Source organism: Acipenser ruthenus, chromosome 1, assembly GCF_902713425.1.
Source record: "Acipenser ruthenus chromosome 1, fAciRut3.2 maternal haplotype, whole genome shotgun sequence".
In the NCBI taxonomy this organism is placed as follows: Eukaryota; Metazoa; Chordata; class Actinopteri; order Acipenseriformes; family Acipenseridae; genus Acipenser; species Acipenser ruthenus.
The window spans coordinates 55,701,894-55,719,891 of record NC_081189.1 but is presented as its reverse complement, the minus strand read 5'-3'; the positions used below and the strand labels follow the sequence as shown (position 1 = coordinate 55,719,891).

The following is a 17,998-nucleotide window of genomic DNA, read 5'->3' as shown; positions in this document are numbered from 1 at the left end:
GAAGTTTAAGGTCCATGGAACTGTAGCCAACCTCCCTGGGTGCGGCTGCAAGAGGAAAATCGACCCCAGATTGAACAGAAGGATAGTGCGAATGGTAGAAAAAGAACCAAGGATAACTGCCAAAGAGATACAAGCTGAACTCCAAGGTGAAGGTACATCAGTTTCTGATCGCACCATCCGTCGCTTTTTGAGCGAAAGTGGGCTCTATGGAAGAAGACCCAGGAGGACTCCACTTTTGAAAGAAAAACATAAAAAAGCCAGACTGGAATTTGCTAAAATGCATATTGACAAGCCACAATCCTTCTGGGATAATGTCCTTTGGACAGATGAGTGAAAACTGGAGCTTTTTGGCAAGTCACATCAGCTCTATGTTCACAGACGAAAAAATGAAGCTTTCAAAGAAAAGAACCTACAGTGAAACATGGAGGAGGCTCGGTTATGTTTTGGGGCTGCTTTGCTGCGCCTGGCACAGGGTGCCTTGAATCTGTGCAGGGCACAATGAAATCTCAAGACTATCGAGGCATTCTGGAGCGAAACGTACTGCCCAGTGTCAGTAAGCTCTGTCTCAGTCGCAGGTCATGGGTCCTCCAACAGGATAATGACCCAAAACACACAGCTAAAAGCACCCAAGAATGGATAAGAACGAATGGATGAGTCCTGATCTGAATCCTATCAAACATCTATGGAAAGAGCTGAAACTTGCAGTCTGGAGAAGCCATCCATCAAACCTGAGACAGCTGGAGCAGTTTGCTTAGGAAGAGTGGGCCAAACTACCTGTTAACAGGTGCAGAAGTCTCATTGAGAGCTACAGAAAACGTCTGATTGCAGTGATTGCCTCTAAAGGTTGTGCAACAAAATATTAGGTTAGCGGTCCCATCATTTTTGTCCATGCCATTTTCATTTGTTTTCTTATTTACAATATTATGTTGAATAAAAAATCAAAAAGCAAAGTCTGATTTCTATTAAATATGGAATAAACAATGGTGGATGCCAATTACTTTTGTCAGTTTCAAGTTATTTCAGAGAAAATTGTGCATTCTTCGTTTTTTGTGGAGGGGTACCAACAAATTTGAGAACGTCTGTATAAGCATAGTACAGCAATAGTTAAAACTCCGAAATACATTCAGATTACATTTTGCTTTGACAGGTTTCTGATATCACTGCACAACTGTTAACTGCCCTACGCTTTAGTTACTGCACATCCAACTCCATTCGTAACACACACACCCACAATGCATGCACATATGCTTTTAAATACTAGATTTAATATGTGGTTTGTATCCTACAATACGCTAGCTTCCGTATGTATGAGCAATGTTTGGTTTTTTTTGGTGATGTGTGTCACATGACTATTGTATACAACACCAGTAATCTTCAGAAGGTTTTGGCGCCTATGTTTGCAGTTATACTCTGTGTATACTTTTACTTCGTGAGATGTTTGTTTGAAATAAAAGTGCATTATCAAAATAATACTGTATTTTAATTTATCATGAAAACCGTTATATCCTCAACCCCGGACCTTGGCTCCATCGCCGTTAACACCTAAGTGAAACGGATAGACTGACAGATTCAGAAAACAAATTACACAATCTGGGAGCATAGTTTCAAAAAGCTCTGCTACCCATTGATTTAAGGCAGACAGAAGAATCTGACAATAGACAAAGCTCAGATGATGAAAAGGAATGACCTGGAATATGGTGTTTAAAAAAGGTTTGTTAATACTAACCTCAGCACTCAATGTAATATGGAGTTTGCTTATGCTTTAAAAGGAGTGATAACCAATGTTTTAAAATCCCCTCAGTCACATGCTCGGCAATGGGAGAGAAACTGATTTAGTATAGAAAGTGAATTTGCACCAGTAAGAAGCAGCATCTTCTGTAGTGTGTGTGTGTGTGTATATATATATATATATATATATAAACAAAAAGATATTTAGCACAAGAAATGCTGGTCCCATCATAATGTTACTAGTACTAACAAGAGGAAAACAAATTGATTTTAAAACCTTTGCTTGCCTTCCATTAAGTTACCTAAAAAGAAAACACCATATTGGTTGCATTAAAAACAAGAAATTGTCAAAATTTAGTTCTTACAAATCAAGTTAAAGAAACCCTGAAACAAAATGCTGCCTAAAATAAAATTTATGCTCATAAGTTTTATTTTTATTCAAACCACAAGACCATCTTAGTCAGAATTACACATATTTAGAATACATAAATAAAAGCATAATTATAAACAAGCAATACTTTTCTTTACAAAAGTGTTTCTTTAAAATAACATCCATTTGTGTGCGATGATACATTTAATATATCAATATATTCAATATATATTAGGTGAGAAATATGTCAATGTTAAAACAATATATGTATGCACTTAAATACATTAACTATATTTTCTCTAGAAATAATTGTGAATATAGAATATGCTGGTTTATGCATGATGCAGAACATTATACTTTCCATTTAAAAAGAAACTTGTATTCTAAATCTGCTAGAAAGACACAAGTAGCTTATGTAACATTTTTTAATACATTCAGTACATCCTTTTTTAATTTACCCTTCTATAAAGAACTATTAGACATATTGCACTCTGTAAAGCCATGTTACTGTCATGTTTCACATGATGTGTGCGTGCAGGTCTGTACTTCCTGTTTTTGCACAAAAAATTCCAACAATGAAAGTCAAAACAGACACCATTTTTCGTGCAATGTGAAAATGTGGGTAACTGTGCGGAGTTACTCTTCTGTACAGTGTCCAGTGTTGCTTTACCCATGAATGCTAGTGCTGAAAGAAAACCAAATACAATTTCCTTGTGATGGGATAAACGTGCACGTGTTTGTATACATCCTGTGTTGAACCACTTGGTGAATAAAATCTGTCAATTAATGAAAAAACCACCACCATTTTCATGCACTGTTAAAACTTACGTGTCAATGTGGAAGTGTACTGTTCTGTACTATTTCAGTGCTGAATAATTTGGTGCACATAACATATATGCTTGCCATTTTATTTAAACATCTTCAGTTCTACTACTTAAAGATGCCATAGCTCAGAAACAAATGGGCCTGGAGCATTACATTCCAAGTTTTTGTTCCAGCCAGGTCCTATGTGTACATTTTTAATATATGGCTTTCCAGTGCACATATAAGACAGTCCTCACAACTGCTAAAATATATTTTGTAGCTATTGTGTGCACAACGTGCTATATCAGAAACCCCTGGGTTCAGTTGTACATGTAAGGTGCCATGACTGCAGGATATATAGATAGAATTTGGAAAAGTATGTTAACAAAGTGATTTGAGAAATATAAATACTGGCATTTCTGGACCCTTGGACAGACTATAGTTGAGGACACTGGAAATCTTCACTTGAAATTACAGTTTATCGGAAATAGTCCTGAATTGGTATTAGTCAGGTATGAAATTGTGATGAGTTAAATAAATCCAGTGTTCTAATGATAATTATTAGTTGATTAAGTATTACACTGGTAATTGATACTAATTGGGTTGTTTAAGCTACCATGTTGATTGCTTTTACTGTTATTTTACCTGCTTGCTGTATTGGGCAAGCATGCCTGGCTAGACTATTCTGAGCAGAAAACAGGTAAAAAAACTTCTGACCAAATAAGATTTAATATAATTAGAATACTAGTCTGTATCACTGTTCTAATACCATTAGCTTATTATCTCCATAGGCATATGAATGAAATCCAGTTCATGATTATCTGTGTTCCTCGGCCCATAACCTGGTGGTATCTAAGGAGTAAGAGGCCACTGGACATCATACTTACAAAGACTGATAGTTGCCCCAAACTTGCTGAATAAGCCTCTACCACATTAATAAGCAAGGTATTTATCTAATCATCAAACTTTGTCAACTTCCAAATCTTTACAACAGCAGCTTAATTTTCATCTAAGTGACAGCATTAAAAACATACTTCTACCTGACTTCTTTTTGTTGCATAACAGATCATGCACACACATTACGGCACAACCTCCCCCCACACCTACACCTACACCCCAATATGTTCACACAGATAAAACGGTACAGCAGTTTTTACACCAGAGCAAGGTTTCTAACATTTTTGTAAAAGGAAAATCTGCTAATATTGCATAATTAGTAAGAAACAATTAAAGTGTACTGTACGTAAAACTCTTAATTAACATACTGGCTGTTTTAATAATGAAATCAGTCGTCCTAGCAGTTTTAGCACAGCATAATAGCATTTATTTAATATAGTTTTTGTTATTTGTTACTTTATAGTCGCTTTAAGATCAGGAAGTTTTGCGACTAATGATTTACAAACTTTGCACTAGTGTAAATGCTTCACAAGGTAAGTCTTGACATATGTTTTTAACAGAGTAATTGCACACTGTCCTTAACTGCACAATGGAATACTACAAAAAGCTATAAGCACCTCAGTGAAACAACCATTGCAGGTGTGATTTTAGGACCAGATACCCTGTATTTTTTTGTATTTTTAGTTTTATTTGTAAATGTTAACTACTACTGTATCATTTGAAAAAAAAAACTTGACTGTTTACACGTCACAGAATGTTTGCTGTTCAAGAATTAATTATTTTACTGCTTTAAAACTATTTCACAGAGATGGTTTCAACTGCTTTCATATTATGTACAGTGTCTTTTCCAGGTTAAAATTGAAAGGATTTCGTTTATAGACATACATAAAATATATTTGCAAAATAAAGCATTTTGTTTCGTTTTTTCTATTAAAACAAACATTCAGTAAAACATGTACAGTGCTAGGTTTTCCAAATTAGTAGTCATTTGAAGATGTTTTTTAAATGCTATCCAATAAAAACACAAGTATAGAAACAGTGTCCAATCCAGTCTTGTTTCTGTGTAGATCAATGTGCATCTTACTCTTATCAATGTCTGTATGAAAGGGGGGGAATCAAAAGATGAGCTGCTTTAATTGGGGGGGATATTACCATTTTTAATAGGGGAGGTTATGGTATGCTTAGCAACGGCACTGTTAGGAGCGCTCTAATAAAAGAAGGGTAAAGGCATATATTATACAGGAGGGTGAAGTAATAGCACAGCTAGCTGGATTGTCCTGTGGAGTTACATTCTGCAATAAGGACCCTGCCAGCAGGTGTCTTCGATTGTCCTGGAAATAAAATGGGAAGAAAAAAAAAAATTCATTAACTCTTTAAAAAATGCTGGTCTCCACAATGTTGTTTCCATGGGTCACTCCCTACTATGTGCCATGTGAAAAAATACCAATAAATTACAGGGGAAAAAAGCTATGTGGAGAAGACATTCCGTTGAATCTACAGAACAGTCACTTATCTGCTCTTCATGTGGCACAGTTAAGGTGGTCTGCACTGGACGGGACCGATGCAAGCACATTTCTATCTACATCAACCAAAATGAAAATGTACTTAAAGTGTTAGATGACTTAGAAATGTTACCTACAGGGGAACAACACATACATCATCAGTATGATATGTCCTACAGGCTACTGTGCATGAAAAGGTTTTCAGCTCAGCAGTTCACAGGCATGACAATATACTTACATTGTATTTGCATTCCATCTGCTACAAAATTAATTTTGAATAAATATAATAATACAAAAATTGAAAATTTGTCTAGTATTCCTGCAAAATTGCAAGTCTTTTTAAGGCCTAGGTATTTTACATGTCATCTCTTTGTGACCAATTGGTGGGAAAAGGATATCAGGAAATCTCCTTTTTTTTGTAATCAAGTGTTTAAATAAAAGTCCTATACAATAATAACATAACACATTGCACATTGTTACTTTTGCTGATCAGTATGTATTTCAGTCCAACTGATAAAAGGAAAGAAAGCATCTGAAACTTTGGCTTTAAATGACAGATATGCAGGCCTAAAAATACAGAAGAGGTATAATTTTAGTATTTCGCATATAGGAAGATCCTGCACAGCACACAGACATTAGGAATCCACATTCTGGTACGGTGTAGAAGGCACATGCTGGCACAAGCGAAATGAAATAAACAGAACTTTCATGGCATCTATGTGGCTGTAGCACCTTATATGGTCTGGATGTTTCCAACTATGTGCACAGTGATTACAGGATAAAGCTGGCTCAAAAGAATAGTAAAGATGAAGGCGAACCAAACAGAATCTCTATTAAAGTGACCAGACATCTACTTAGAGGTGGATTTCCATATACATATATATTTTTTTAAATAGTCCCACTTTATGAATCGTCTTATTTCCCTATTCAATGGGACTCGTCAACCAAACTTCCACACAGAACACATCCGGAATAGGACTCGTCAGAATCTACAGTACTTGTTTTTATTATCTGATTGGTTGTTTACTGTTTATGTGCTTTACGTGACTATATCTAGATCCAAATTGGACAATTGTGCCAATAAGATGGGTGGTAATATAATTGACATACAAACTGACTAAGTCAGGCACAGTTTAATGCTGCCGATTAGATAAGGGTACATTTAAATTGATCATATTAACAGAAGTTGAAGAATCCGAGTCAGATCAAAAGAAACTTGTTCCAAAAAAAGGGAATTTATTACATTTTGGGTAAAAAACTAAAAATCACTAGTTCATATAAAATCGGGGTTCCCAGTTTTCAGTTTAAACCTGAGAACGCACCTTTAAAACACAGCCAAACTATTTATAGAAGACAAGCCAAGATGTCTTAAACATGAATGAAAATATATACTGGTAGCTAATGATTTAGTTTTAGAAGAAAATGTTTTTTGAAATGTAATCCCTTTTTTCTTTCATAAGATTTAAGTAGCATGTAAAATGGGAACCCAGTTTTGGGTGTACAAATGCACACCAAAATACATTAAAATGATAAAAATTGACATATATTCTGGGCCATGGGAAAAATCAAGGAATTAAATGAAGTTATAGTGTTGCAGCAAACAGTTTAAAATCCTTGGTAGGCACCACAGATGTAATGATGTGTATAACTGTAATGTTGTTTAAAAACAAACTCACCATATTATACAGTGTTTGTCTCCGAAGTTTCCAAATTGGCAGTAATACTCTCTTTGTTATCGTTGGAAAAAGTGTTTAATCTTTCTGTTTCTTCCTTCTTTTTCCCTGGCTTATGGCACATCGTCCGCCGACTTAAAAAAGAAAACAAAAAGCAGACATTCACATACAGTTCTGATTTAATAAGTTACTGTAGCATGTACTGATTATATATTTAAACCCTAATGTCAACCCACACTCATCAAAAGTTAAGGTTATAATGGCAACTTACTGTATAATTCAAGTAAAAAATTCCATGCAATCTGTCAGAAAACTTAATTAATTAATCCATATTATAAAATGGCCTGGCCAAATTGATGGAAAGGATTCCAACCAATGCAAATAGCGTCATCACACTAGTTCTATATTAATCCAAAAAAAAAAAAAAAATTATATATATATATATATATAAAAAATGTATAGGTAATTTTTATGCAGTCTGTTAACCTTCTAAGGGACTAAACATTCTATAAAAATATTTATAGAGCGTGTTATAAGATAAACTAGTATGCAGTTGGACATTAACCCTTCATCTGCACCAAGGGTTGCGTTTAAAATGAAAATACCTCAAAACCTTTGAGGTCCTTGGGGTCACGTTATATGTGATTAAACAGTAATTGATTACCTCTGATTTGTTGCCAAGCTTGTCTTTGTCTGGACAGGAACAAAGGAGAAATCCTTATGTAAAGAGCATGTGGGATTTTCTGGGATTGTTTTACACTCCATTATGCTTTCAGGATCACTAAGAAAATGCATCCTTCACACAATGAACTAGATGAGAATCCAGCCCAGTATGGATCACCTAGAGGTATTTGGAGAGGTAGGGGATTTGGTAGCAGTGTCTTTTCAATATTTTAACACTAACATTATGTGGAAGTGAAGAGGTGTCTGTGAGTCTGCAGAGAGTGAGACAGAGCTATATGGACAGAAAGAGATAGACAAAAAGAGCACCCATTTGCACATGGAATCAATTTATTTTATTTCTTTTTTTTTACCTTAAAAATGTGAGTAGGCTTTGCTTAATGATTTGTCACAAGTAACCCTTGACCCTCTTTAATCTTGCATAAGGCATTATATCATATTGAATGGAGGGCCTTTACAGCCTCCGAGTGTGATCCTTTGGTGGAACCAACCTTATCTCATGGGGTTCCCCACCGATAATGAAGAAACTGAGGTTTGGGAACCCGGATATGAAAAATAGTGAATTCTGGCTGAAGCCGACATTCTGGATGCCTAATTAAATAGCCCTTTGTGATCAGGCAGAAATGGCCGAACATAATAGTGATCAGTCCTGAACCATTACTCCATTTAGGGAACTGCCTGAAAAGGGGGAGATACCTGCATATGCCCATATGCATGTGTGGATGTCAAAAGTGTAGAACTGGGCTGCCACAAGCAGAACCCATGCCTTGCCCTGCATGCTCTAACATGGTAGAGTATTGTAGAATAATGTTTGAATGTGCACCTAATGACCCACAAAATCCTTTTCTCATTTAAATGCTGAACCATAAGATATGAGGGGAATTGAATGTATGGGATGTAATTAATCAAGTGAAATAGGCTCATTTGGGAAAACTAGAATGTAAAAATGGGAAACCTGCTAGAAGGGTTAGGGTGTCCTGTAGATATCAGGTAACAGATTTAGTAAAACACACTTGATGCCCAGCTTTGAATCCCTATCCCAGTTTGCCTTTAAGGAGCATTTGAGAGGGGAACCAGCAAAGGATTTCCAGCCTGGCCAGGAACACCCCGATTTCTTGGATGCAAACTGGGTACTATGGTCAGGAGACTATTGAAGAGATAGTAACTTTTAAAAGCATGACTATTACTATACATATCTATGCTAGATTAAAACTGCTTGTAAAACAGAGAAATGTGACATAACCAAATAACCCTGTAGGGCCTCCTGGATATGCCCTTAGCAAAAACACCTGATCTATATCTGTTTTAACTCGGGTCTGTCTCAGGACATGTTTATCTAAGGGGAAAGGTAGCTCTTAGCACCGAACAATATGGTTTTTCGTTTCAGAGATGGAGCTTGCTGACACAACAGATGTTTTAACTTAAATACAGGCAGGTCTTCTATATTAAGAAATGAAGCCTCTTGAAGCACGATCAAGAGTAAACAATCTATACATACAGGAGCTAACTTACAGTTCAGTATTTGGTGAAACCTGGTAACTCCATCTATTGATGAACACCACTCCTGTCGCTGTACTCAAGCTTTGTGTGTGGAAATACTCTTCTCCCCTTTTCTGTTTTATTTAAGACATACTGCTCTATGGAGGGTAAGCATGATCTTGAATATATTTTACACACATTGAAACATGACATTAAAGGATATGATTATTATCAGCTTTAGAGATGTTTATAAATTGTATGCATAAGTGTATTGGGTGCCTTAGGCTGTCTAAGGGACGTGATATAACCATATTACTTTATAGTATTAATGCTGTTAGTTTGCAGACACCAGACTGCCATGACTGTCTGTGAGCTGGGATTCGAAGTAGATCTGCGATCACTCGAACCATTAAGCATTAATAAACTGAAGGAGTAAATATATACTGTGATTCGTTAAACTTTGAATAACCGAGTCTGTGTGATTATTCTTGACTAAATGTTGTCTGGGTATGTGAAAATCTGTGAGCCAGTACACGAACAACACACTTTAGGAGTTGTCCTTCTGCTTGCAAATTAGGTGTTAGTACTGTGAGAAAGTCAATATATAGTAGCCTAGACCAGTGGTGCTTTTTGTGTGATGCATATATACATTTATTTTTCTTAGCATACATTTTCTTGCACCCCCGTCCCCGCCCGGCTGACACAGCCATTAAAACATTAGAACGTAATTTTATATTATAACAGGTGTTTTTTTTTCCCTTGGATTTATTGCAAGTCACATATTTTTTTCCTGGATTTAACTACAAAAAGTCCAGATTTAGCTAAATACATAAGCGTATCACAAAATGATCATTTAAAATCAGTCTAGAAATGTTTTTCACTTAGCGAGTGAACATTTAGCTGACATGGATAAATCTGGGTTTCTAACAAATAAATATATAAATTAATTATTTAATATAACTTGGCAAGCCAACATTTACCTAACAGATACATCTGAAAAACATTATCGTTCAGCAATTACATTTAAGAAAATATACATATATATAGCCAGCTACCGAACATGCAAGCCCACTCATTGACGCGTTTGATTTGGCATTGTATGCTACAGATCTGCCTTACACTCTGACTCTTAAGAATGTGTTTGTTAACATTTATGTATTTAACTAAATCTGGCCCTTTTTTTGGTTAAATCTAGGAAAAAATATGTGATTTGCATTAAATCTACTCTGTTCACTGCAGTTTCACAGACACACTCGCCACTTCAAACATCATTTCTCCGGTTCTACAAGTCCTAGATTGACCGTCAACAGCTCATTTGAAAGGTAAGAACTTGGACTAATTAGCTATCATTTATGTATGTATTTAAAATGTTATATCCTTTATATAAAAAAAAAAGTTTACAGAACTGCCCCTTTAGTCATAGTTGCGCCCCCCCCCCCCCCCGCAGGAAAAAATTCCTGCGATTGCGATGAGGTTGCAAGGACGCAGAGGTCCATAAAGCACTTTGCAAGCGCTGTCAACTGCGATCACTCTTTAGTGATCTGCGCTCAAAAAAATCATTAACTCGCTAATCCACTTCAAAGCCCAGGGACCGATTAGGTAATTACACAATGGCAGAGATGCAAAGGAAAACCAATGAAGAAATTGATACAATTAACGAAATCATTAACCAACACAAATCGGTTCTATTTGGCAAGTTGTTTGGAAGTTTAACTAATGAAGACAAGAAAAAAGTGGCAGATAATCACAGATACAGTACCTATAGAAAGTCTACACCCCCTTTCAAAATTTTCACCTTTTGTTGCCTTATAGCCTGGAATGCATTAACACTAGAACTGCTGCGGGATTAATGAGATTTAAAATGTAAACAAATCTGCGTACTGTCAATGCAATGTGGTTGTCCGTTAAAAAAAAAAAAAAAGGACAACCGCATTGCATTCACAAGCGCAGATTCGTTTACATTTTAAATCCAAACCCGTCACAATGACTACCGTGGCATTTCTAGTGTTAAATTTTTTTTTTCATTTATCTACACATCCTACCCCACAACTTCCAAGTGAAAAAAATATTCTAGAAATCTGTAGAAAATTAATTAAAAATAAAAACTGAAATAGCTTGGTTGGATAAGTGTCCACCCCCCTGTAATAGCAATCCCAAATTAGCTCAGGTGTAACCAATCGCCTTCAAAATCACACACCAAGTTAAGTGGCCTCCACCTGTGTTAAATTGTAGTGATTCACACGATTTCAGGATAAATTCAGCAGTTCCTGTAGGTTCCCTCTGCTGGGTAGTGCATTTCAAAGCAAAGACTCAACCATGAGCACCAAGGCGCTTTCAAAAGAACTCCGGGACAAAGTTGTTGAAAGGCACAGATCAGGGGATGGGTATAAAGAAATATCAAAGGCCTTGAATATCCCTTGGAGCACGGTCAAGATGATCATTAAGAAGTGGAAGGTGTATGGCACCACCAAGACCCTGCCTAGGGCCACCCCACCAAACTGGATGACCGAGCAAGAAGGAGACTGATCAGAGAGGCTACCAAGAGGCTAATGGCAAATTTGCAAGAGCTACAGGCTTTTATGGACAAGACTGGTCAAAGTGTGCATGTGACAACAATATCCTAAGCACTCCACAAAACTGGCCTGTATGGGAGGGTGACAAGAAGGAAGCCATTACTCAAGAAAGCCCACCTTGAATCCCGTTTGAAGTATGCAAAAAAAACACTCAGGAGATTCTGTAGCCATGTGGCAAAAAGTTTTGTGGTCTGACAAAACTAAAATGGAACTTTTTGGCGTAAATGCAAAGCGTTATGTTTGGTGCAAACCTAACACAGCGCATCACCCAAACACCATCCCTACTGTGAAGCATGGTGGTGGCAGCATCATGTTATGGGGATGTTTCTCATCGGCAGGGACTGGGGCACTTGTCAGGATAGAAGGGAAAATGAATGGAGCAAAGTACAGAGAAGTCCTTGAGGAAAACCTGCTGCCCTCTGCAAGAAAGCTGAGACTGGGACGGAAGTTCACCTTTCAGCATAACAACGGCCCAAAGCACACAGCCAAAGCTACACTGGAGTGGCTAAGGAACAAAAAGGTAAATGTCCTTGAGTGGCCCAGTCAGAGCCCCGACCTAAATCCAATCAAAAATTTGTGGCATGACTTGAAGATTGCTGTTCATCAACGCTCCCCAAGGCACTTGACAGAGCTTGAACAGTTTTGTAAAGAAGAATGGTCAAATATTGCCAAATCTAGGTGTGCAAAGTTGGTAGAGACCTATCCCAACAAACTCACAGCTGTAATTGCGGCCAAAGGTGCTTCCACCAAGTATTAACTCAGGGAGGTGGAGACTTACCCAATTATGATCTTTCAGTTTTGTATTTTTAATATATATTTTTTTTCTCAATAAAAACTTTTTTCCCCTTAACAGTGTGGAGTATGGTGTGTAGATAAGTGGAAAAAAATCCTCATTTAAATGCATAAATCTCACAACATGTGAAAAAAGTTCAAGGGGGTGTAGACTTTCTATAGGCACTGTATATATCTATATACCGTATTACTTAAATTTGGCGCAGCAGCGTTTATTTTAAATTGATCAAAATGACTGCGGCCCTTAAACGAGGGCGGTGATTACATGAGGGCGGCCTTTAATAATAATAATACTATGCTTTACAAACGCTGCAATATTTTATTAAATGATTTAAGGGATTTTAGAAACGGTGCCATGAGAGGCTCCGATCTGCAGCACTGTACTCGTGTGTGTTTTTGGGGCTTGAATATAGCACATTTACTGACAGTTAACGAGAGCCTATTAGGTGGGAGTTGGGAGGTCAGGGGAGTACTGTACCAACGAATCAGGAGTGTGTATTGGTTACTATGGGCCAGGACAAGAAGAAGAGAGAGAACGGTATTTGAGTGTGATGCAGTTGCTTTTCTTAAGGAAAAATATTACCTCTGAATATCAGTTTGATTTCTGTTAAAACTAAAATATATCCTACTCGTTTTTTTGTTTTTTTTTCCTCACTGTAATTTATCTGCTTGTTTGTAATTTCTCTGTAAAAGAAACCGAAACAATCTTCTCATAGATAGTAAGCATTTTTTTTTTTATATAGGACTGAGTAAAATTCCAATTGAATAAAAAACAAAAGATCTAAACCGCCTACAAGAAGATATCGTCAGCCAGCTTTCGGATAGTGCTTAGAGTGACCAGCAAAGCTCTAAGTTCCTCTTGAGTCTTAAGTTTTCACCATCCAAGCTGACGACGAGGTAAACAGACAGCGCTTGTTTTATCCCCTGCTGTGTTGGCACTGAACTCTGCTGGAAAAAAAGTGACATGAAGGACTGCTGTAGTTCATCTTGGGTTGTCTGTCAGGACTGTACTATAAAATAAAATGTGCTTACTATGGTGGGTGTACATTAGTTTGTATTACATGCTGGATTGAGGTTGCAGTCTCTTCGTGGGTGTCATGTACATAGGCAGAGTTGCGCATTTCTTTACTTTTTGAACAGGGTTAGAAAAAATACCTTTACATTTCTTTATTGAGAGCGGCGTTTATTTGAGGGGGCGTCTATTAAAAAGCTGATATCTGAGTGAGGCGTTAATTTGAGGGCAGCGTTAATTCGAAGTAATACTGTGTATGTACAGTATATATATATATATATATATATATATATATATATGCAATAAAAAAGCATTATTATTATTATTATTATTATTATCATCATCTTACCCAGTGTCTTCCAATATCTCACCACCAGTATCTCCACTGGCAAAGCGATAGGAAATATCACAATTTGCCCAAATTAAACTGCTATTTGTACTAATGACAGCATCTAACATAAACATTTTGGCAAATGAGATGGCTTGAATATTAACAGAATTAAAACCTTTCCGCATATACAGGTGCTCAATCACAGCAGGGGACAAAATTGGTATTTGAGATCCATCTATGGCAAATTTCTTGATCAAGTAAATGGCAGATTACAAAATGCAGCACATGTACATTTTTTTCTTTTAATTGTGATGTTACCTTAATATATGTTACAATAATGCATAAAATAACCAAAATAAATAATTAATATTCTATGCTAAAATATTTGGATTATTATGACGTTCTTTTGTTGAAGTTTACTGAAGTGCTTCTAAGTAAGTTCCTGTGCTGTCCTTTGGTTTTAAAAGCAATGCTATACATACATTTTCATGTAAAAAAAAAACATTAATCACTTCATAAAATATGTATGTACTGTGAGAGATGCCCCTTAAGAAAGTTTAAATCGAGAGGAGGCCATCCGGCCCCCTTATGAACCTTCTGGTATAAGACACACATTCTGTGTAGTCTGGGACTATAAAGTTCTGGCTGCCCAAACTGAGTCCTTACACCATGAGAGAAGCATCTCTCATATAACAGGGGTTCACATAACTGGTATGCAGGTACGCATGCACACCAATAAAAAACAAAATGTGGATTTCCATATTGTTTTTAACATGTAAATGTGTACCGTCAGTATATTTTTAACAGGAAAGCATTTTTCATATAGACAGCGAGGGTGCTCACGCTTACTGGCTGTGACCCATACCTGCCTAACCTCCCGATTTTCTATTGAGTCTCAAGGTCTCTGGGATCTGTCAAAGATCTCTGGGTAACTGAGTTTATTGTCACTCACCATAATTAAATACCAGTCCCCATATTTCACTTAAGGCTGGAGGGTTCCAATTCACTAAAAAGTCCATCCCTGCTAGCACTATCATTGGCTGTTTCAAGGTTTTAATTTAAAAACAAAAATTAATTATTAACAAAAATTAATTATTAACAAAAAATTGAGAGCGATAGGTGGAATCACTGTAGTTCATAATCATAACATCAATCATTTCCTTTTAATGGAAACTTGAAGCAACCAATTATAGCAGGGATCTTGATTTAGCTGTCCACTCAGAGAAGAGGGATGTAGTTACGGGGAGTGGCGTTGTGGAAGCTTGCTTACACTTCGCTTCCCAAACTGAGTGCGGATGAGAGGAGGTGTCGATGTTTGAGAACCACTACATTTAAACGTGAGTTTAAAAAAATACATTTACTTAAGTATTTTACTTAAAATAATATTTTGTTTCCCTCAGTTGTATCCTTCTATAAATACAGTTTATACAGTCAAGCTAATGTTTTCAACAAGTGAAGAAGTGTTTTGTTTTTTTGCTTTTGAATCCCCAGGGCTGGAATTTGGTGGTAGGCTATTGACAGAAATAGAGAATAGGTGATGATTTGTTACACATTGTAATAACCAGCAATCCGGAGTCTGTCACACTGCCATTAAGGAGTGCTGCTTGCGAGTGTGGGTTTTCACATGTCAACATTTAAAAAAACAAATATCGATCCCACCTCTTAGCCTCATGCCTTTCTGTCCTGATGCATATTCATGTGTACGATGATCAATGCAACCTTTTATTCTGAACCCAGCATCCTTGACAGGGGTGCAAATCGTTTTGAAAAAACTGTTTTAAAAGTTTAGCACCAGAACCCCCCTTCAGCTTCTCACACGACACAAACCTTCTCTCCTGTGTATGTGGATGGGTGGGTCATTTGAGTAGTCCAGACCCAATGAGAAACTATCATCATCTATGGTTGCTAACAAACTTTTTTTTTTAATATATATATATATATATATATATATATATATATATATATATATATATATATATATATATATATATATATATACACACAGTGCCTTGCAAAAGTATTCAGACCCCTGACCAATTCTCTCATATTACTGAATTAAAATGGTACATTTTAGCTTATTTGTTTTTGATATTTTATTTTAAAACACTGAAACTCAAAATCAATTATTGTAAGGTGACATTGGTTTTATGTTGGGAAATATTTTAAAGAAAAATACAAAACTGAAATAACTTGCTTGCATAAGTATTCAACCCCCACACATTAATATTTGGTAGAGCCACCTTTCGCTGCAATAACAGCTTTAAGTCTTTTGGGGTAAGTATGTACCAGCTTTGCACACAGTGTCGGAGTGATTTTGGCCCGTTCTTCTTGGAAGATTTGCTCCAGGTTGTTCAGGTTGGTTGGACGACGCTTGTGGACCACAATTTTCAAATAGTGCCACAGATTCTCAATAGGATTGAGATCAGGACTTTGACTGGGCCACTGTAGGACATTCACCTTTTTGTTCTTGAGCCACTCCAATGTTGCTTTGGCCTTGTGCTTGGGATCATTGTCCTGCTGAAAGGTGAATTTCCTCCCAAGCCTCAGTTTTTTAGCGGACTGAAGCAGGTTCTCTTGCAGTATTTCCCTGTATTTAGCTCCATCCATTCTTCCTTCAATTTTAACAAGATGCCCAGTCCCTGCTGATGAGAAGCATCCCCACAGCATGATGCTGCCACCACCATACTTCACTGTAGGGATGGTGTGTCTTGAGGCATGGGCAGTGTTAGATTTGCGCCACACATAGCGCTTTGAGTTTTGGCCAAAAAGCTCTATCTTGGTCTCATCTGACCACAAAACCTTTTCCCACATCGCAGCTGGGTCACTCTCATGCTTTCTGGCAAACTCCAGACGTGCTTTCAGATGGTACTTTCTTACCACCCTCCCATACAGGCCAGTGTTATGCAGAGCTCTTGATATGGTTGACTGGTGCAGCATTACTCCACTCCCAGCCACTGAACTCTGTAGCTCCTTCAAAGTGATTGTTGGCCTCTCTGTGGCTTCTCTCACAACTCTCCTTCATGTGGGAGCGCTGAGTTTTGAGGGACGGCCTTTTCTTGGCAGTGCCTGGGTGGTGTGATGCAGCTTCCACTTCCTGATTATTGATCCAACTGTGCTCACTGGAATATCCAAACACTTGGATATTATTTTGTACCCTTTCCCTAATCATGTATTTGTATTACTTTATCTCTAACTTCTGTAGAATGCTCTTTGGTCTTCATTTTCCTTCAGATTCACAGCCTGACCAATGATCCTTCAACAGTGGGGTTTTTATCCAGAAAATGTGACAGCAACTTTAATGGTTCACAGGTGGAGGCCAATGGTAAGGTAATTGTGTCGTCAGGGAAATTTCTTTCATCGGTGTAAACTGGGAGCTTCCACAGCACAGGGGTTGAATACTTATGTAAGTAAGATATTTCAGTTTTTTATTTTTCTTAAAAATATTTCCCAACATAAAACCAATGTCACCTTACAATAATTGATTTTGAGTTTCAGTGTTTTAAAATAAAATATCAAACAGAACGAAATTTCAATGTACCATTTGTAATTCAGTAATATGAGATAATTGGTCAGGGGTCTGAATACTTTTGCAAGGCACTGTATATACACACCCACCCTTCGTTATATCGCCCCTCGCTACACTGTGGATTCAGACATATTGTGAGCTGAAGCTGAAGCGCAGCTGGGTCATGCAGCAAGACAATGATTCGAAACACACAAGCAAGTCTACATCAGAATGGTTGAAGAACGAGAAATTTAAAGTTTTGGAATGGCCTTGAGGTGTTGTGGCAGGACCTGAAACAAGCAGTTCATGCTCAAAAACCCACAAATGTCACTGAGTTGAAGCAGTTCTACATGGAGGAGTGGACCAAAATTCCTCCACAGCGCTGTGAGAGACTAATCAATAACTACAGGAAGCGTTTGGTTGCAGTTATTGCTGCTAAAGGTTGCGTAACCAGTTATTGAGTCTAAGGGGGCGATTACTTTTTCACACGGGGGCATTGGGTGTTGCATAACTTTCTTTAATAAATAAATGAAATATGTATCACATTTTTGTGTTAATTGTTCACTCAGGGTCCCTTTTATCTAATATTAGGTTTTGGTTGAAGATCTGATAACATTCAGTGTCAAAAATATACAAAAAACGCAGAAAGTC

The 17,998-nt window shown here is 37.1% G+C and overlaps 1 protein-coding gene across 1 annotated transcript in view; it reads right to left on the bottom strand.

Annotated features, from left to right (window-relative positions):
• Nucleotides 1–2,140: 2,140 nt before the first annotated feature.
• btc (betacellulin, epidermal growth factor family member) overlaps nt 2,141–17,998 on the bottom strand; it is a 46,524-nt gene continuing 30,666 nt past the window's right edge. Inside the window, exons 6-7 of the mRNA XM_059026320.1 lie at nt 6,978–7,108; nt 2,141–5,130 (exon numbers count right to left, since the gene is read on the bottom strand). Of these exons, the coding sequence (XP_058882303.1) occupies nt 7,088–7,108 (21 nt within the window). The 3' untranslated portion in view covers nt 2,141–5,130; nt 6,978–7,087. The remainder of the gene's footprint in view (nt 5,131–6,977; nt 7,109–17,998) is intronic.